The sequence below is a fragment of the Plectropomus leopardus genome, chromosome 7, assembly GCF_008729295.1.
Source record: "Plectropomus leopardus isolate mb chromosome 7, YSFRI_Pleo_2.0, whole genome shotgun sequence".
Taxonomy (NCBI): Eukaryota; Metazoa; Chordata; class Actinopteri; order Perciformes; family Serranidae; genus Plectropomus; species Plectropomus leopardus.
This window is the reverse complement of record NC_056469.1, coordinates 31,914,088-31,935,084: the sequence shown is the minus strand read 5'-3', so window position 1 is coordinate 31,935,084 and position 20,997 is coordinate 31,914,088. Positions and strand designations below refer to the sequence as shown.

General features: G+C 39.5%; 2 protein-coding genes across 3 annotated transcripts; both read right to left on the bottom strand.

Moving 5' to 3' along the window:
- Window positions 1-13,048: 13,048 nt before the first annotated feature.
- Window positions 13,049-17,062, bottom strand: arl4aa (ADP-ribosylation factor-like 4aa). 2 transcript variants are annotated; one of them, XM_042489785.1, is made up of 3 exons: window positions 16,966-17,037; window positions 16,164-16,409; window positions 13,049-14,471 (listed from the first exon to the last, which is right to left on the bottom strand). In XM_042489785.1, exon 3 carries the CDS (start codon window positions 14,365-14,367, stop codon window positions 13,765-13,767), a length of 603 nt encoding a protein of 200 aa, XP_042345719.1. In that variant the 5' UTR covers window positions 14,368-14,471; window positions 16,164-16,409; window positions 16,966-17,037; the 3' UTR covers window positions 13,049-13,764. The 2 variants fall into 2 exon arrangements, with proteins under 2 accessions (XP_042345719.1, XP_042345720.1); XM_042489786.1 differs by lacking the exon at window positions 16,164-16,409 and having other exon boundaries at window positions 16,966-17,062.
- A 1,843-nt stretch (window positions 17,063-18,905) lies between these two features.
- si:dkey-30e9.6 (uncharacterized protein LOC564083 homolog) lies at window positions 18,906-20,488 on the bottom strand. The gene is made up of 4 exons (XM_042489978.1): window positions 20,033-20,488; window positions 19,446-19,530; window positions 19,145-19,287; window positions 18,906-18,992 (listed from the first exon to the last, which is right to left on the bottom strand). Exons 1-4 carry the CDS (start codon window positions 20,465-20,467, stop codon window positions 18,906-18,908), a joined length of 750 nt encoding a protein of 249 aa, XP_042345912.1. The 5' UTR covers window positions 20,468-20,488.
- Between the last annotated feature and the right edge of the window lie 509 nt (window positions 20,489-20,997).

Genomic DNA, 20,997 nt, shown 5'->3' with positions numbered 1-20,997 from the left:
TTCAATTACTCAATTGTTAGAGAAAAAAACACGTCATACAATATATTTATCATGCTTTGTATCCCGTGTTCCTAAATGCTGACTGGTGTTTTATATGTTGTACTCACTTCAGACAGGGAAATTAATTAAAAAAAACAGACATGCAAGGTCTAACTGAGAGGAACAGGAACAAAAGAGCACTGTGGGAGAGAAAGTGATAAGAGGCTTAGTGTTGGCTCCGTGACAGTGTGGGCTAATGTACAGTGAACTTAACTGACATGTGAGATGGAGGAGAAAAAGAAAAGGGAGGTGGCGCAGGGAGTTTCTCCTGCACTTTAACCCGATAACAATCACTTGTTGTAAACTCTTCCAGTGCAGGTTTATCTGAAAATGTACAACCACTGTAGGTTTTCTACTGGGTGAAGGGTACTTTTGACTGAGAAAATCTAGTACATGTAATTTCTGGAAAAATAAGTCAGTATAAATAAATGAAACAATAAAATCTTAGAAGTGGTGAAAATTTAATGGGCACATTCTCATTCGTAGTATCTTCATTGCACTCAAGTCCTTGGGTCAAAAACGACTCACTATCATGGACTTAGTTCTGAAAAACACGTATGTTAATCAGTGTATACATTTTTTGAGCATTACAACCTTTGCAAACTGGCTCAAGTCTGTCGTGGTTTTCAGTTACACTTTTTTAAGGTTTAGATGAGAATGGCCTATCTAAAAAACGAAAAGTCTTTTCTTAAAATTAAAAATCTGGGTTCATATGTTAACAACGAGAAAACAATCCTCGTATACACAGATCTGCAAAAACAACCGAAAACACTGTAGTATGCATGCCATGCCAGTAGTTGGCGGTGTAACTTTGTACATGTGCAAAGTGCTATTTGCCAAGTTGCTTATTGCCTTTTTTCCCAAAAGAAATCAAGCCAATTTTCTTTGCATGCAAAGGTGTAAATGCTTGTGAAGGGCATCGAAATGCAACAAGAAAAGTGACGTTGATCCAAGTTTTTATTTAAAGTTTACAAGCTGAAATGTTCCTCAAGTTTTAAGTACCTACAGTACTAATTGGTGGATTCAAGAATAGCTGGTGCAACTCAGTCCTGGTTCAGAAAAGTTACTGAGGGCGCCATATGTGCCGGGGGAGCCTGACTTTAATTTATTTTGATTTATGGCTCTGAGGGCCACGGGACGTAACCCAGCCCAGCCCTGCTCCCCCCCTCCCCTCCCTATCCCTGAAGGTTTTACACCGTGTAGGAGTTTATAGTCTGGTTCTCATAGAAAACCTGCAACCTGATTGTTCCGCTCCACACCCGCCTCTGATACAGCAGCAGGGGGGACGGCTGATAAGACTTCTGATGGACTAAAATGTTGACTTTTTGGCTTTTGTTTTAAAGATAATCTAATCTAGACCACGAGTTCTGACACCCTTCAGCCGACAAGACAAAGTGCAGCTTCTCCACCTTCAGGGGGGAGACGGGTATCCTTCGGCATCGCAGAGGCTGATGCAGATAAGGGGCATGCCTCCGCACAGAAGGCCGTGAAACCCAGACTCCGTAAAAACTCAATCAGTCCTCTCTTATCTGCAACTTCTGCTCCGCTGTGGGGCAGATGGTCCACAAGCGCACCACCCTTCAGAATATCTCCAATCAGTGTAACCAGGCAGAAAACTTCAACTTCATAAAAGTAAAGGCTCCTGCGGTGAAGGGCCGGCTCTGATTGCCATGGAAATCGAGGCAGATTGGGAAGCTCTGACCGGCGAGTCAGGAGTGTTAATCATTGGGGAACATCAATATAAACCCCCCGCCCCTTCCTCGTCCCTGCTAAAAAAGGACCCCAGTTCATTATTCAGCCTTTCTTTGCAGTTAATGAACTCCGAGTTGAGACTCCTCGTGTTGTGGCTGTTTAAATACCTCCGTCAGTGTTATTGCCAATATCAGGGGAGTCGTGCTGTTTACACCAAGAGGAGGTCAGCTTCATTACAGGAGGAGAGAGCAAAAACAACGCACCAGTTGAGACATCAACGCCTCTCATTTAGAGGTGGAATAAAATGGTGTTTCACTGCAGATTAGATTACACTCCAATGTGATTCCAATAAGAACAATTTGATTTAGAGTTAATGTGGAGTGTGTCATTGAGCAGCTATATTTGGTATCCCAGAGGTTTCAAGAGGACACGAAATCTTAACATGCTTAACTCTTTGAAACCTGGATGCCGTACAGCTGCTCTCTGATTGGACACGGAAGGTGGCTTTTGGTGTCACACTCATACGCCGAAAGCTTTACAGAGCAAACATATTTGACAAGTTTGGAGTGAGACCAAACTCATATGGCAACACTGAAATCGTTGAATAAGTTGCAGTATTTGATGAGCTGGTAATGAGAATGGGCTGGTTGTTCATGGTGATTGAAGTGAATGTGGCCAGGTTTCATATTTTCATACTTGCTCAGCCAACATTTTATCAACCTTATTTTAAAAGCACCTCCTGCTCCTGTAGCTTGCCAATCATTAACATATAATCTTTGCGTCCCTGTCTGCATTGTTACAAAATCTTGGAAGTGTGCAGCAGCTCAGTACTAAAATCCTGCTTGCGCTGTCACCCCAGCTGTAATTACACAATATCCCCAACATGCTGACCACAAGAAGTGCGAAATGTTTAAATAGGCAACTAATTTGTTTGGTACAAGCAAAACCAAAAAGTGGTCAAAAAATAAATAATTCTGTGACATAATTTTAAACGTGTTATTAAGATAATTGTAATTTTTTCCCCTATATTCCCCAGATATTTTTCCCTAGCCTGTTAGAGTTTTTCAAAATACACTAATTTCTTGCAATTGTGAAACATTTACTACCAAAGTGCCCACTGCCTTTTTTCCATGTTTTGAAAGAAATCGCACCAATTTGCTCAGGGTTCAAAGATCTCAATACTTGTGAAAGGCACTGGACCGACCAGACATTCAGGGGGAAACCTGGCATCGACCATTCAGCTCAAAAAGCCTTTTTCCTATAGACATTCATTGTAGAAGAGACATCTGTAAATCACTTGATACTTTTTTTTGTGTCCCAACCCCACGAAATAACTTATTTTAGATTTGATCCATTCAGTCCAATGAGTACATATGCATACAAACAAAACACAGTTTTACCCACTTTTAACACTGGTTAGGTTTAATATATTGTTTGGCCTCTTATAGTGTTATTTTTGGAAGTTATGTTTCAGCACTGGATGCATGAAGTCTTTACCAGACTAATCTTGTTTTATTTTTTTTGTTTTTTTATGGTGCTACCAAATTTATAGATTACTTAATCTCTGTTTGAAACTATTGTACTCATTAAGTACCTTATAAACAAAGTAGATGACCCATTCCTCGAGCATCCAAATGAGTCAGCAGGGTACTATTTCCATTGCTGTGAAGGCTGCTTATCAAATGTTTGAATCCCACGTCTGACCTCGGCTGCATTTCATTTCTCTCCCCCTCCCCTCTGACTGTACGCTATCTCATGAGACAGACATGCAATTAAAATATCTAAAGAGAGAAGACATGTGCATGACCTCCGTGTGAACCCTTGCAAAGGCTTCTTTCTGTGGTTTGGGAATTAGTTTCAGGGTCGGCAGCGCTAACAGGCGTTTAGGTGAATCACAGACAGTATCTGATTTGAATTTCAATTATCACACAGAGGGCAAAGGCGTCTAGACAAAACAACTGTCCCCCATCTTTATTCACCAAAAGACTTCTGACAAGTGTATCAACCTGCAGCAGATGCATTGAATTATTTAGGAGACAAAAAGACGATGGTGACACTTTAACTTAAAATCTTGCACTGCAGTTTATGACCCTCACCAAGGAGGTTATATTTTTGTTTCAGTTTGTTTTTCTGAAGGATTACCAAAAAATTACAGGCCCAATTTTCATGGAACTTGGCAAAAGGGTGAAGCATACGCCAAGGAAGAACCCATTAAATTTTGGAGTGGATCCAAATCCCGGAGCGGATACACAAATTATTTTTCACTATTGTTCACATTGCACAACACAGCATTTTACTCTGGTGGAGGTCCTTACACTCCAGGTGCCCTTCTAGTTTAAAACATTTAAACTGGCTCTCATTTGAAAACAGTGTTGATGCTTCCATCAGTGTTGCCAGCTTGGTGATTTTCTTCCCAGATTTAGCAACTTTTCAGACCTTCTTGGAGACTTCATTTCTAAAAAGTGACAAATTTAGCAACTTTTTTAGACCATAAAGAAAAAAAAGAGAAAAATTTGTAATTAATTCCCATCAATCCCACCAATCCCACCAATCAGAAGAGGCGCGACGGGCATTACATGTTGTGGAAAAGCGTCTGCCTCTAGTGCGACATATAACGTTTGTGTCAGCAGCGCTTTCTAAACAATAACAATCTCTCATCCTCTGTTCGGAGAGTAAGAAGCTGCCGAATCTCACTGTTTTCCCAATGTGCAGACATTTTTCTTCTTTTAGTTAGCCGCTTACTCCTAGCAGCTGCTTTTTAAATCTCCAACTGTGGGTCCCACACATAATACGCCATCAACACCAGTCCCATCCATGGTTCCATGCTGCCGGCTGTCCTGTTTATACAGACACCATTTCGGTATGTAACTACCTCCTACAGTGGATTAAAGGCGAGACAGCTGTGTCCCCCCACCCCAGAATTATACCTTATATGCAGAAGGGTGTGGTGGCATAACTGCATGATATTTCCGTCTTGAACAAGCAGTGTAAAAAATTGGCAACAATGGCTCTCATATTTGAAACAGTTGTGATTGTGACCATTTTACAAGTGTTTGTGGTTAACAGAGATCAAATGTAACTCAGGACAGTTACTCATTGTATTTAAGTACTACTTCAAGTACAGTAATATTTACACTATGCATGCATGCTATGTATGTTTGACTTTTTTTTAAAAAAAAACTCTTCTATCCTTGCACCCCCCCCCCCCCCCCCCCCCCCCCCCCCCCCCCCCCCCCCCCCCCCCCATCATAGTATTGCAATTTATTTCCTAAAGCGTTTGAGTATTTCTGATAATGGTTGCCCCTGTGTTTAAGAGGTTTGTGGTTACAAATGTGTCTTTCCTATAAATTGTGTAATTTTATTCTTTTTTGGTGCGTTTTTAATGTCAAGCTCAAACCACATACTCTAACTTGTTGGTTGCACAAAGCACTGAATCCAGGATCCTAAATCTTCAAACTATTTTGGGGCCCCTCATCTGTCGAATGATGAAACTCCACTGAGCCCACATGCTTGCCATGAATTTCCCCATCAGTCAGTGTGCGAACATAAAGCTTTGGAGACCACAGCCTAAACCCGCCGTAATCCCTCATGCCCAAACAAGACCAAAGACAGATTTCACAGGCTTGTGCCTCACAATACCCAGAATGGAGGGGACACGGCTCTTTGTGGGCCCGATTTGTGTCTGGACATGGCTGCGCTGTGGGTGTGACTGTGTGGCCTGTGAGGTTCAAGGTCAAAATGGCAGATAGAATGAAAAAGTCATTTGCCCATCATCTTGTGCTAGCACATATGCACATACAGGTTTTTCCCAGTTCTCATTCCAGCTGCCGACAGTCACGCTCTCTCAGACGGAAAGCGAGAGGTTAAAGAGCAATCATCACCTCAACAATGAAGCTTTCACACGGGCTGAGCCAAAGAATGTCACTGCATGAACACTGTCACCCATCCAAGGCGAAAACCACTGTCGCTGCACACACGTGATGCCTAATAGTTTTGTTTTAATGAAACAACATTTAGCTGTTTAGATTGTCAGAGTAACTGGGGATTTTTGGGTTTTGCTTGAAGGCCAAATGGTGCAGTTTATCACATTTTGGTGTTTTTGTGGCTACAAGTTGGATTATCCACATCACAATAGTCCTGCAGACAGTGTTGCACATTTCAAGCTGATAAGATTTTTGTCTTGATACACTTTCAGTGCAAATGCCAAGAAACAAAATAACCAAAAACAAGTTTGTGTGCTCATAATGCTATCTTAAACTTTGTTTCTGTTTTCAAGGTTTAAGATTTGAGTAACAAAAGTCAGCACTAAAACTTTCAAAGTACTGGATCAAAAATGAAGCCTGATTGAGCAACTGTATGGCTGCACAAACCTACAGCTGTCATGGATAACTTAAAGGGTAACTTTGGTATTTTTCAACCTGGACCCTATTTTACCAGTTTTTGTGTGTGCTTGACTTGTGGAGACAACAGTTTTTGAAAATGCCCATGATTGCAGTAAGAAAAACAGACTGCTATGTAACTACTCAGGGCATGTTGTTGTGTTGTCAATCTACATCTCAAAGTTTGTTTTGCCACTGACAGGCTCAAGAGAGGAAGGGCGGGGGCCCTTTGAGACTGCTCATGCATAGGATTCAATGCTATGTCCCTCAGTACCTGTACCTAAATTAATGTATTGTTTACTGCATACTGAGATCCTTAATTTAACATTAGCAGAAGTTGTTCCCTGCAAAACGTATTTGTGAAAGTAGATTAGTCAGTAGTATAAAAAACTTAATTTGTGAAAGAATTGTTTGTTCATTTTAAGTTCATTAACTCAATTTGTTAATTTCTCATATCTTAAAGCCAGAACATATGATGAGCAACACCATGAGAAACAGGAATCATAGCACAACCTCTGATGCAGGATCAGTATTCAGGTGAGAGAAAAAGCGTCTGTCTGTGTTCGTGTTGCCACAGCTCACTCTGTCTCCATGGATCCTGAGGATTAATGAAACCAGCTTCTCTTCTCTGCACCAAAGAAAACAGGAGTGCACTTCTCTAGCTCCTCAAACAGCGTCTCCCCCCTTCCTCCCTCTCCTCCTCCCCCCTCCTCCCCTTGCAGGTGGCCCCGTTCGCTACTTTGAGCGAAGCTGCAGGGCTACGGGCGGAATTCACATGTAAATAGGCCACTCGCTCTCAATAGACTGGGGGAAGAAAAATGAATCCCGTCATGATAACCTTGCATAATAAGCAGGCGAGGAGTATGCATATATTGCAATGTCCCCCTTTTTAAGTACACAATGGGATAAATCTCCAAACTCAGCAGAAGAAGAGAAGCCTCTGGGAGTGGATTTATGGGAAAGTGAAGGCGTGCAGTTTGACATAAACATTACCGTGTCATGGCCGTGCAGGAACAGCGCTTTATGTTATGCTTGCTTATTTTCATATGTAAAGGGAGACTTTGGATTTCAAAGAATTCTCTGTTTTTGTCTGAGCATGCATGTGCCGGGGAGAGAGCGTTAACAGTTACCAACAGGGTTCAAGGTCAAAAAAGGCATTTAAATGGTGTCTTGTACATACAAACCCAGGTGCATGGACTCATGTTTGGCTTATCTTTAATATTCTCTTTTAATATTTGTCTTTTAATATTTATTTTACCACTATTTCAACCAATTTAGCTTCTAGCTGTTGTTGCTAAATGTATTTTTTTATTTTGATCCCTGGTAACAGAAAACAAATGGAAAGACAAATCATTTTTTTAAGCGACAATAGCTTTGACAACTTTGTGGCAAAGACTCATGGGATATGTTGGCTTCTCGTTCCTGGCATACATATAAAATAGGACAAGGAGTGCCTGTTACACACCCACCAAATGCCCACAGATTGCATAACAAGGTTTTTTGTTTGTGTTAGCCTTCATAAACTTAAATGAAAGCATTTTTTTCATATAACATGGTGTCAATTTAGTAGAAAAAGTGCATGTGCATGTGCATGCATTGAAATCCTTTGTCTTTGGTCTATAGAGTATTAAAGCAAGAGTAGCTATTTTGAGCACTCATGAGGTAGAAGTCCCATTAGTCTTTTTTTTGCACAGACAAGATTATGTAATTTGCAGTTGGAGCACTTCTGAGGCTTGTATGGACATGGCAGTCTCCTGCTAGAATAACCAAAACATGCTAAAAAAAACAAGCTTCTTTAGTAAAAAATAAAGTGCTGTGTAAGTCTCTGCCCTTAAAAAACAAAACAGAAAGCAACTACTTTTCCCAAAATGAATCATCCATTCAAAGAACTTATTGGCGATTGGATGCTTCAATGTTAGTGGAATTCAGCACCTATGGTGTGATACTTTGTCCTCTATAGACCCTTTAACAGTTTGTAAACAATGACGACATATGTGAGGATGGGCATGAAACGTGGCAACAAAAGTGTGGTTGAGTACATTAGTTTATCAAGCCATGCAAGGGCGTTAAGCACCAAAGATCGCAAATGCTGCTTCAACAAATTGACTTTGAAAAATGGTGACCGACTTCCAGATCCGTGTGCTATCACTGAGTGTGTAGAAGACATTAGCAGGTCGTGCAATATTCAGTGGCAAGATAATTGCACGTATTTAGTGGAGGAACGTAACCTGTACACCGGAGAGAAATTACGAGGACACATGTTGACTATGAAATCAAATATCATGACATAGACTCAGAGTCTATGTCTGTATGTCATGATATACAAACAACACATAACCACTTTGTATGAGGCCTAGGTTATGTTACCAGAAAACTAACGTTATGGCCTCGCGGGATATTGTACCGTCAGAATTCATGTTTGCGTAACAACTATAACATCGAACTCTGAACTACGCCAACCGACAACACAAAATGCTTCTGTCTTATTACTGTAACAGCAGAGTTTTGATTGAGTCGTCAGTCCAGTGGTAGAAAATAGAGTTTCATTTGAATCCAGCAATATTGTCCTATATATTCCAAATGCTTTTAAATGGCCAGAGAAAGAGGTGGTACAACAATATACCTGGGTTTACCTTCCGTTACACCTCTGCGTGCAGATATTGTTGATTGCATCAGCGGTTAAAGGGTGTATTGCAACAGCAAAGTTCTAAATTTACCACAGCGTCAAACTGGCTTCTGTGGCAACAGCGACTCATGGATGTTGCAGTATTTACAATCTTTTGCCAACTGATATGGGAAAAAAAACATAATTTCAGAGATAATTCAGACGGATGAACAGAACTCACATGGATAGTGTTGTTAAATTATCCGTGACACTCTTGATAACTCGTGTTTCTATACTGAGAGTGTTTACAGGGTGTGTCTGTGCTCAGCTCCGAGGATATCATTAAAAACAAAACTTTGACATGGGAATTTACAGCGTAGATAAATCCTTCCAGCCGTTCCTTCCCAGCTGCATCATGTTGTAGAAGAATGTCATTGCGCTACACGTGTCCTCAATAAACACAAGGTAGAACATTTTGTACAGTATGCAGCTGAGTGCCGCCCCAACCTGGAAAATAACTGCCAAACTCGATCAAGCCTGAGGCGTATCTCTGGTACAGTATAAAAGAAATAATGGGAGGGAGTTCTTGCATGGATGAGCTGCTCCTAACAAGATGAGGGCACTGCAGTGGGTCTGTACTTCATGTTAGCGTGCCAAGCACACCATCTGAGGTTAATGGGTTAATGCACAGCCCCTGGACAAGAGATTTATTCACCCTAATCCACCTTTCACTGGAGATTTTACAACAACGGATAAAGGATGGGACTGAAAAGAACATGCAAGAAAAGTGATTACACGATCCAGATTTGGTTGTTTTAGTCTCTCCATATGGTTCTGACATATAAAACTGAGTCAGCAAAAGTCAGGTAACAAGCGTTTTGATTTGCAGAGCCAATAACTAACAGTGACCCCTGGTGAGAGCTTCAGCAGATCAAAAGAAATGCTCTGAAGTACACACAAGGCAGAGCAGCGCAGGACATTTTAACTGATTTACTCACACACACACACTGAAAGCTGACGAGGCTTTCAGAGGAAAGGAAGCAGAATCAGGAAAAGTGTGAATATGCCTTTGCCCTTTGAGTTTCCTTCCTTGGCAAACATGTTGGGAAGAGGCACCTGGGCGTCCCGATACAAAAACATGATTCATCAACTTCTGACAAAAATGGGTCACTCTGGGAGTTCAAACCCAGCCCAGACCTGTGTGTGTCATTCCTGTTCAGTCTCTTGCTTTAAAAGAAGTAATTCACTGCTGGAAAAATGGTTTTCTAATAACACCTAGATGTCTATGCAGTAGAAAGATCCAAATACTTGTGGAATTGGTGCTATATGACAAGAGAAAACAGAGAAAAGGGACACTTTTTTAAAACAAAACAAAACAAAACAAAACAAAAAAGCATGGGAAGAAGGCAATAAGCAAATTTAACAAAAAAATATCAAAGAAAATTACCTGGAAAATTAAGGAAACCCCCCAACCCAAAACAAATGTTAAAAAAAAGGAAGAAGGTGTATATATGTATATGTTATCCCCTTTTTTAGATAATCTATAATCTAATAATCTAGAAGGCGACGAGCAATTTAACAAGAAATGACCCAAAGAATAGTAAGAATTTAGTAAAATGTTACAAGAAAAATTCCTGAAAATATGCAACAGGAATTTAAAAAAAAAAAAAATTTTAAAGATAGTATTTTTTAATTAGGAATATAGATTTCTGGACATTGTTGTTTTTAAAAATATCTACTAGTCTCACGCAGCTAATTTTCAGTTCTTTGTCATCTTTGACTAAATTTTTTTCAATTTTGGGATGTTTCTTGCCAAGGTGATCATTATGTTTTTCAAAAGTAATTAAGATAATTTCCTCAGGTTTAACAGATATAAATGCTAGAGATAGGCATCTGAACGCAGCACCAGAAATCTGATGTCTTGCTTGGTCTTTAAGGGCTAAACAGTAAACTTAAAAAATGCTTCTGCAACACAGTGACAGATTCTTGATTTTTATTTGATCAGCATTGCTTTGTTTAACCATTTGATCGGACTTTAATTGAGTGTGAGAGACACAGAGAGAGGCGGGTCTGTCTCTTGAAGCACTTCTATTGTTTTTGTGTCCGTGGGGACGGCATGGGTGGCAGGTGACACGATTATGTAAAGGTACAGCCTGTAGTTTGAGCTACAGCGCAGTAGAGCTGGCAGAACTCGCCTGATGACGTTTTTTTGTATTAATATGCGTCATCCAGTGAAGTTTCGCCTTTGGGGAGAAGGGATATCTAGGCACTGGTTAGGTGGAGAGAGGTTTACTACAGTTACTTTAAATATACCCACATTGTTTTGATAAAAATTAAGTCTCCCTTTAACTACGTCATGAAAAGTTTCAAATTAATCAGAAAGCATTCCTGTCAAAGCTCTAAAGTCTTTCAAATGTGTGAAAATGAGTGCTAAGGACATGTATTTTCTATTTTTAAACACACCAGACCCCCTGAGATACAGCACCAAAACCCCACATCAAGGTCACAATTATCACATTTAACTGGAGCAGATATTTATATGGCGGTTGGATATTTGGCGATTCAGCCTGTGAGCTGTGCGAATCTGCATCACAGAGTTATTTCAGACAGCCAGCTGCTGCACCGGCCTGTCGGGCTTTACAGTCATTAATTGTTTCAGAGGAATGGGAGAGCAAATGGCGTTAATTCACTGGGCTACATAACCACCCTGCTCAGTCCAAAAATACTGGGTAATGCCCCTGGCCTCACAGTTGCCTGCCCCGGCCTGTTGTGCTGGGTCTGTTATCCCTCCAGACTGCCCCAACAACATTTCCAAGTCCTGATGACGGCCTGTCAGTGCTGCATCAAAGCATCTATTAACCCTTTACACCGCAACAGCCCAGAGGGGGAAGACATTAAGCTTTTTTTTTTAGTAGAGATTGTTTTTTAGACGTTCATATTATCTTTAATGTGCATCTGCTTTGCTTTTTAAAGATATAATGTGTAAGTTTTGCACATTTAAATGTCTAAAAAACTATATGTTGTATATATTTTTTTGTTTTGTACTTGCATTATCCCAAACATTTCCAATAACGTTAAAATCTGTATTTTTTAACCTAACACATGGTATATGTCATTTTGTCGCTGTCACCTTTGGACAAGCATTAGGGTTGTGGTTATCTGCAAGAATCATAAATTGACTTTTTATCCAGTTTTAAGAGACATTTTTACAATATACTTTTAGATTTTGGTTGTTTTTTCTCAAGTTATCAGAGAAACAAGCTGAGCAAATGTTAGCAGCAGCTCAGCTCCAGCCCCTGCCAAACGACACCTGGAAAACACTGATTTCTAACATGAAACTGCTTTAATCAGTGCTTTTACCTGTTTAAATCATAGAGTTAGTTTATTTTGGGGAGGAGGAGACCTCTGCAGATAATTCGGCTCCCGTTATAAACCTCCCAAATGTCTGGATCTTAAGTTATTGGAGAAAAAGAAAAGCACACATTGGCAGGCGCTAAGCCATACAGCATCAGAGAAACATTGATTTGTAATGTGAAACTGCTTTATTCAGTGCTTTTACCAGTTTTAATCACATTGTTGGATTGTTTTGGAGAGGAAAAGACTTATGTGAATAATTTGGCTCCTGGTAAAAACCTCCTGAACGATGAATACTACAAGAATCTTAATTGGGAGAAACTCTTTTCTTGTTGTTTAAAGTGAGAGGCCCCCTTACGAAAGAAAATTACTTATAGTATGTTCAATGTGTATGATAATGCACCCTCAGATTGACAGCAATGTCACCTGTGTTCACATAGATTTAGTTCATTATATGCAAATACTGCAGTGCAGTGTGTATATTTAGTGAGAAAGAAAGGCTAAGATAAAGATGTGTCAGTTTTCCGTGCAGACGTCACAGCACTCCACACCTTTGCACAATCATTTAAATGGACTCTCAGGTTTTGGGTGTGTTCCTGTGTCAACACAATCATTATGCAAATCAAAACTAAACTTAAAATAAAACTGAGGACAATTTATGAAACATGATAATTAGAGGGCAGGCTGACTGAGCACGTTTTCTTTTTTCAGAAATCTCTTGCATCACACTCACGTGACATAAAAACTAGTCCCGTAATGTCAGCTGTACAGCGGCTCCACTGGGAGAACTGGTGGTTTAGTGCCTTGTTTAAAGGGCACACTGACAGATGTTTTCACACACTGCTTGTTTCGATAAACAGCCCTCTCTAAGGCCTGCTATCACTCAAATGAAGTGAAGGTTACAATCATGAACATCTTTGAGTACCTGCTTTTTAAATCCAAGCTCCTGAATAACAAAGTGGACATAATAACACCTCTGTCAACATTGCTCTAAATATGTTTTATTAAGCAAAACATAATGCATAACCTGTCTAATAACAATGTGGCCAATGTGGACCAACTACAGTAGCATCTGTTGTATTTTGCCCAAACATGTCTGTAAAATCCAACACAAAATGCTAAAAACTGTAAACTTCATATGAAGTGATACTCTAAAGTGCTTTTAAAAAAGGATAGATAAAGACAGCAAGCAAATCGATAATAATGCGATAATGCATGATAATACTTTTCTTTCACAAAGAAAGTCCAGTGTAAAAAAAATGAACAATATACGATAACATATAAAACAGTGAAATAAAACTGATGTATATTTCATTGTAACAATGTTGAATCATTCACCAAATAACCCTTCAACTAGTCAAAGCCTTTTCTTAAATTATTTTTGGTAATATTGTTTGGAACAGCCATTCATGAAACATACAGCATCCTTAACTTCTATCACCCTTCCAGACCCCGAACCCTCAGTGCTTTTTAATCCATATAGACTCTAAAATATCCACACATGTCTGAAACTTTCTTATCTTCATACTGTATTCCTTTAAGTGTCACTTCCTGATAAACAGCATCATCCGGGAATCCTAAATCTCAATTTCGGACTGATAAAACTCAGTATTTTGAATCTGGACCTGCAGCAGATGCCTGTATCCACCCAGGAGAATATCCTTCACATGAAACAGCAGACAAGTCTTTCACAGTTTATCTCTTTTTCTTCTGTTGCCGCAGCACCTTCCTCCTTTTCAGGATCATGTCATGGAGTCTCTCAAGTCCCTCCCTGAGTCCATCGCCTATGATGGCACAGGTTGGCTGCAGGTGCCATGGAGTCGCAGGTCCCAGTTCTTTCAGCGCCAACAATTTCTCAATTTCAGCGAGTCCCAAAGAGTGTCTCAAGTCCTGTTTGTTGGCGACCACCAGCAGGGGCACCCCCTGGTTTTCAGAGGTCTTGGCAATTTTATGGAGCTCCGTCTTGGCCTCCTCCATGCGCTCCGCGTCCACAGAGTCCACCACGAATATGATGCCGTCCGTGCATCTCGTGTATGACTTCCACAAAGGGCGTAGCTTCTCCTGGCCGCCGACGTCCCAGAAGTGGAACGTCACAGTCCTGTGGCCGCCCAGTGACACTTTCACCTTCTCCGCATTGAAACCTTTCGTGGGCACAGTGTTCACAAACTCATTGAACTGCAGTCTGTACAGAACGGTGGTCTTCCCCGCAGAGTCCAGCCCGAGGATGGCGATGTGAAACGACTGGAAGAACGGGACGTTTGAAAGGAAGCTGGGTTGTTCTGATAATCCATTCCCCATCTTTCCTCATGAGGAAGGATTGGTGATTTGGGAGATTTAATCCAATTCCAGTCCAGCAATAATCCTCAGTGTTGCTGATATTCCAAAACGATGACAGCAATTACCTGCAAGCAAAGTGCAAATGTTACTGTGGGTAAAACACAGACTTACAGAGGGAGTCGCACTAAAGACAAGATGATGTGAAGTTGACTGAATGGCCACGGTGACCACAACAAGCAATTACAGGATAATGGCACCTTTATTTTCTCTGCATTCTCTTGAATCTGTTGCTTTAAGGACATGGGAATTGGGTGAACAGTAACTCAAGTACAGATGAGTCACTAAGTCAACAAACTGAGTTATGCAAGTTACACAACAATATCCATCTAAAGTTTGCTAAGCCACCTTAATCTACTGGTCAAACCAGACCAAGTAAGGCAGCAAAAATTTATTGATTTGAGCAAAGGTGAATTTTATTGCTTCCAACTTTTCATTTACAAGAGGAGGAAGTATTAGGTTGTCTTTTAAAAGTTGCATCCTCTCACTTTGAAGCTGCACTTGTCAATATTTTGTGCTAACAACAATAATCACCATGATTTTCTATGACATACTCGGCAACAGAGAACCCTAAAACCTGGAAATCAGTTTGCATTTCAGCACCTCTGGTTCCCTTGTCTTACATTCAATGGGTTTTTTGAATTAGTTTTTGTTAAAGGCCTGAAATAAGGTCAGTGATTAACAAAAGCTTAAGAGACTTTCAAGTTTTGTTGTACGACAGAAAAATATGTCAGTAAATACCCCACTCATCAACTTTTAAGCTTTCATGTTTCTTAAAAATACGATGACTTTATAGCCTTGTTGTGGTGGCAACACAACTGTGACTTTCTACTTCTAGCGATTGCATTTAGGCTTTAAAATCCTGACAGTTGTGTTCATTTGTGAAGATTATCTTGCGGAACAAAATGTGTAAGTGCTATAAACATTTGTTCGCCAAAGACCTTATTTTCTACAACAATCCTCAATCCAATGGAAAAATCCTGCCTACTTTCTGATGAGGGAACCAGGACGATGCTAATTTCCACGTTGGCCTAAAGAAAAACATCATCTCTAGGGTGCTCTTTGACAAGTAAGCATTATATCAGCAAGCAAAACATATATATAAATATACATATATAGTATTTAACTCAATATGTTTATATTGAAAATGTGGCGATGTGAGTGTTGTGGATTGTCTCTAGTACTATCAACAATTTTCACATGATGCAACAGTTTATTTTGAGGAATGGGTATTTATGTGGATGATAACGAAACATGTCAAAGTCCACATTACTGCCTCACTTACTATAAAACACCTTTTATGACCAGGAAAATACTGTTGAGCAATATACTATATCTACTCCCATATCACAGTGTCTTTATGTTGATGTATTACCCAGCTGTAACAGAGTTAAAGGATAATCCAAAGTACCATGACTGAAAATGACTTCATTTCAGGTAACACAGCCACGTTATGGTGTTGAATTTACAGTAAAAGTCCAAAATAGTGAGCGTCCAGTCATCATATTGAACAGAGTTTAATGGATTCATCTCATATGGTATCACTGTAACATTCCTATAGGGGCCTGTTGCTAGTTTGGCAGTATTTAACTGTAATTTTGGTACAATACTACACCCTAAAATAGAATTTAGTTCCCAATAACTACGTATTTTATAGAAACAACAACAACATTTCATCCACAGCGAACTGACAGGGCAGTATTTGCACGACAGGTGAGCAAATGCATTTTTTATGTCCAGTCCAAAATTTGGCTACCTACCAGTCTGAGCCATCTGTGGGGAAAAGAATCAACTCTGAACAAAAACGCGGTCCTCTCCGGCGTCTGAACAGCCTTAAGATAAAACTCACGATATATTTCCACCTCGTGTGTTATCAACGACGACAGAAAAAAAAATCCTCCCTCGGCAGCGGAGAGACACCCTCCCTGTCTGTCCTCGGTGTCCCAGTGTGGCTCCCCCGCTGATGACACTGCTGTCAGCCTGCTGGAACAACGCCCACACGAACACTGCGGGCGAACGCGATTGGTCAGTGCGCTCCGTTCTCTGACAGCTGATTGGCTAAAAGGGCTGTCAATCAAGCGTCTTGCCCGGGAACCAGGATCACCTGTTGCTCCGTGTGTCCGTCACCCCATTTTTTTTTTACTTTTTACATCAATCAATAATTATTCGTAATCGATCCGCAAGCAGACTGTAAGTTAGCCGATATGTTTGACATGAGTTTTATTTGTAAAAAACGACTGGAGCGGCCATGCAGGTACATTTCATTTTAAAGTTATGTGTGTGTGCTTTAAAATGTCCAGAAAATGCACTATTTACGGTTTGTTGACAACAATAAGACATTTATTGCAGAACTGAATTGCAGAAAAACACAAAATAAACCTTTAAATGGCAGTTAACGTTAGTCTGTGAGGCTTCACTATCATTCGCGTTGCGTTGTAGTCCATTTTAAACCATAAATGGACGTTAAAATAGCATAAAAACACCCCGGGATGCTAACGCTCAAGCTAGTAGCCGCACGAGACATAAACATTAGTGACCGTTGGCAGAAATATTCAAACTTACCGTTGATTTTGCTCCGCGTGTTTTCCCTTTTCTTTCGCCTCTGTGTGTGTGTGTGAGGACTGCAGAGAGAGGGGCACTCTCTCTGTCTACGTGTGTGTGTGTGTGTGTGTGTGTACATACGCACGCGCGCAGAAACAGCGCCGCCCCATTCATCCTTGTGTTTTTGTTTAAAATGATTGGTCAGAGAGGCAGGAAAGGCACCACGCTCACTGCAGCCCATCATGCATGAAGGATAAACACTAAACTGGTCCTCCAGCTATTAGGTTATATAACCCGTCTCTGTTTCTAATGTCTTGTAGGGCACAACCTTTTGTTTGATTTTTTTGTTTATTTTCACACAGAGACAGGAAATATGACTCAAAACACAGGCCAGTGATTGCAGAAGTGCTCAGATCTAAGTAAAAGTAGCAATACCACAGTGGAGATATACTCTGTTCCAAGTAAAAGCCTTGCACTAAACTTCAGACTCAGAAGTATCAGTATTTGCATCAAAATATGCTTAAGTAAAACAAAAAAAAGCTCATTATGCAGAAGGGCTCCAGAATAATGTATTTTGGGGGTTTTACATAATATGTTAATTACTTGAATGTTGCAGTTGGTAAAGGTGGGACTTACATTACTGCTGGGTGAAAAATAATGCAAAAATAATACATCATAATTGATTTGTTGGCTATTATGTATTACCAATAAGGATCAAGGGATCGAGGAATCTTTGTTGTCCTTTCAGCCATGCAAATACATGAAAAGAATGAAAAACAGTACTTAAGTCTCATTAGGGCAATGAGCAATGAAAGAAGAAATAACCCCAAAATAAAAAGTCCTGAAAAGTAGTTAAATCAATAAATAAATAATATTTGGAAAAATGAATAAATATGTAATTATGATTAGTGAAAATATAGTTTTTTCCATGCTTTTTCTTCTCTAGACATTATCTATACACTAGCTTTTTCAAAATTTTGCAGTTTTCTTACAGTTTTATTTATATAGTTGTTTGCGTGTTGTTTGTATGTTGTCCTGTATTAAATTCTTATAGCATGCTTTATTGTGGATTGACTTTTGGTACATTTTGTGTATCCTGTATAGATTCTTTCCAGCAGCCATCACACTTTTGCACACTCCTGTAAAGAATAACAACACAAGTAAGTATATATTTATTATCCATGTATGAGATTTCATTGATTTCATTAATTTGTTAAGTATTGGAAAGGATAACAGGGGATCAGAGGAATCAAAACACATGGTATCCTGTGGGTCAAGTGGTTAAATGCAGTGACTGATATTCTTTTCATTTTATATTTAGTGCCCAAGTCACAGATGACTCTTGAACACATATGTGCAGCTATTTCAGATATGTGTTGAACATGTGCAGGCTTTGCGTGTTTATGATTCTTGGGGTGCTGAATGAGCAGCTGTCAGTGGGCCAGTGGGCTTCGTAATGCGGTGCAATGACCTCAATGACACCACAGTCACTGCACGTCTCCTGCCACAGGAATCTCCAAATATGTCATTTGTATTCAGTCCTTTTCAGTTCATTTTGTGCTCTCAGCTTTATTACAAATCAACACAATACACTGTAATTTCTGCAGTACATATTATATGGGGGAATGACTGAAAGTAAAGAGCACTTTGATATTAAGTAGATTTTAATTGAAGTAGATGGACTAAAACATGCATCATTACTGACATGAAAAAAAGTCATAACACATGATTTAAAAAAAGTCTTAAAACATGCATAATTATTGATGCATGCTTTAAAAAAGTCCTACAACATGCATTATTATTATTGACAAAGCCTTTAAAAAAATCCTAGAACATCCATGTTATTGACATGGGCGTAAAAAAATCCTAAAACATGCATAATTATTGACACAAGCTTTTGAAGAAGTCCCTCCATTTTTCTTAAAGCTTCATTTTTTTATTGACTTTTTTGCTTTTGAGAGTCATGATCTATTTTTCCACGATCTTGAGAGTTTCTCCTCCACGCGGTCTAAGAATGCGCTGTACGCTCCTCTTCTTCGCCTGTGTCTCTGTGAAACAGATATTCATAGGTGTAACTTTAAAATATCTACATTATGATTATTACCCCTTTGTGTTTGATAGACTAAGTACTGTAAAATACAACAGGACTGACAGAATTTAACATATAAGTGGTTCTTTATGAGGCCAAAACACCACTCACAGTATAGGAAGCTGATTTTGGAGGCCAGAGTGGCTGAGGGAGAATTAGTTTTGCATCCCATCTGGGCTCTGCAGGTTTATAGGTGTCCATCGTTGTCTTGGTGTTCCTCAAAATAAAGTCTGACTCGGATCTAGTGGTGCGAACTGGAAAAAAATATTTATTCATTTAGTCAGTTGTGTCAACCATGTTGATTTGAAAATTTAGAGAAACAAGTCCTTGACTGAATAAGACATGTTCCGCCCTCTATAAATAAGCAGGGCAAGCCTTCATAACATTCAGAGTATCAAATTTTAAGACTTACTAATGTCCAAGTGCTTTAATTTTAAATTCAGGTTTCCAGGATCTCTCTCATATGTAGTAACTATGTCTGGAAGGTCCTCATTGAGCTGAAATCAGTGATAAAAACCACAAAGTTAAAGCTTTACTTTTGTGTTTGTCGCCATCTTGTGTTCAAACCAAACATTGCAAACCTCAGAAAGCTCGGAGTAGAATAGAATAGAAATACTTTATTAATCTGTGAAGGAAATTGTTTTGTTACAGCCGCAAATAAGAGAGCAGCAACTGAATAAAGTATTTGTTAAAAAGGCAAAATAATGCAAATATATATACAAAGGAAGGCACTTAACATAGAATAAAATTACAATAAAAATAATAAAGATATGTACAGTATGTACAGAGAACATACAAACAAAAAAGCCAAAAAGATTAAAAAGAGCAATAAAAAAAGAAAAAAATTGCAAATCAGTCTGCTAAAGGTGAAGATGGATGTGCAACAAGTAATAGTGCTCTTGAAATAAATTGATCATGACCCCACTTTCCTTTCTTGCAGTCAGTCTGCAAACATACGGGAGATGGTATAAAGTGTATTTTGTGTCTGTAGGCACTTACCGGCCTGAAGTTGTGTGGTTTGTGGTTCTTGTAAGGCCCAGAGGGGAACTTCCCAGTCTTGACAAACATCAGTTCAGTTTCCAGAGCGCCAGGAGGCCTGTGTGATGTGATGAACTTCGGAGGGTCTTCCTTCTGGTAACTCTCGTGTAAAACATTTGGTAGAACTATTCCAGCTTTATTCTTTGTCTTGTTAAGCTGGGGTAAAGATAGTTTTGCATGTTTCTTGTTTTCTTTCTGCTGGGGAACTGACAGAGATCTGTACAGCTTAAGAGAGAAATCAGGAGGCTTGATGCTCCACACGTCGGTGATGCTCTCACTCTCCGGGAGCACGAACCATTTGCTTCTTGCAAAAGAGAGATGCTGACTTGCAGAGAATTGGATTTTATCATTAAAGCAGACTGAGGACAGTGGATGCAACCAAGTGCATGGAACCATTATGATTTTTTCGTGGACAGATAAAGTCGTCTTACCGTCTTGTCGCTTCTACAGATGTAAGTTTAAATCCACAGAGTTGAGTTTGTCTTTCTGTTTGTTTGAATCAGTCAGTAACACAGCAGTACTCACAGGAGAAAGTAGCAGACAGTGGCACAAGGGTTAATTACAGACACAACACATAAAAAGTGCTGCTTGGTAACAAGCGCCTTTAGTCCTCTTAACAAAAAGAATTAACTAAAGTGGGCTGAGCTCAGCAGGACATTTAACAAAAACGGGAACTTAGCAACAGTGCAAACACACTGCTGTCTGCGTACTGTTACAGATAGAATATTCATTTATAAATACAGTTCATTATGTGTATTTATCTTTCTCTCTGTCTTGAAATAATCTTAAAATGTAGTTTCACATTTACAAAACTGGCATTTTGGAGATAATATTGGTAATATTAGTAATACTTTCTGATGTGTCAAAACATTTTTGAAGGTCTTGCTATAGAAAGAAAATTGCTGGTTCCCCGTTTACACTGTTAC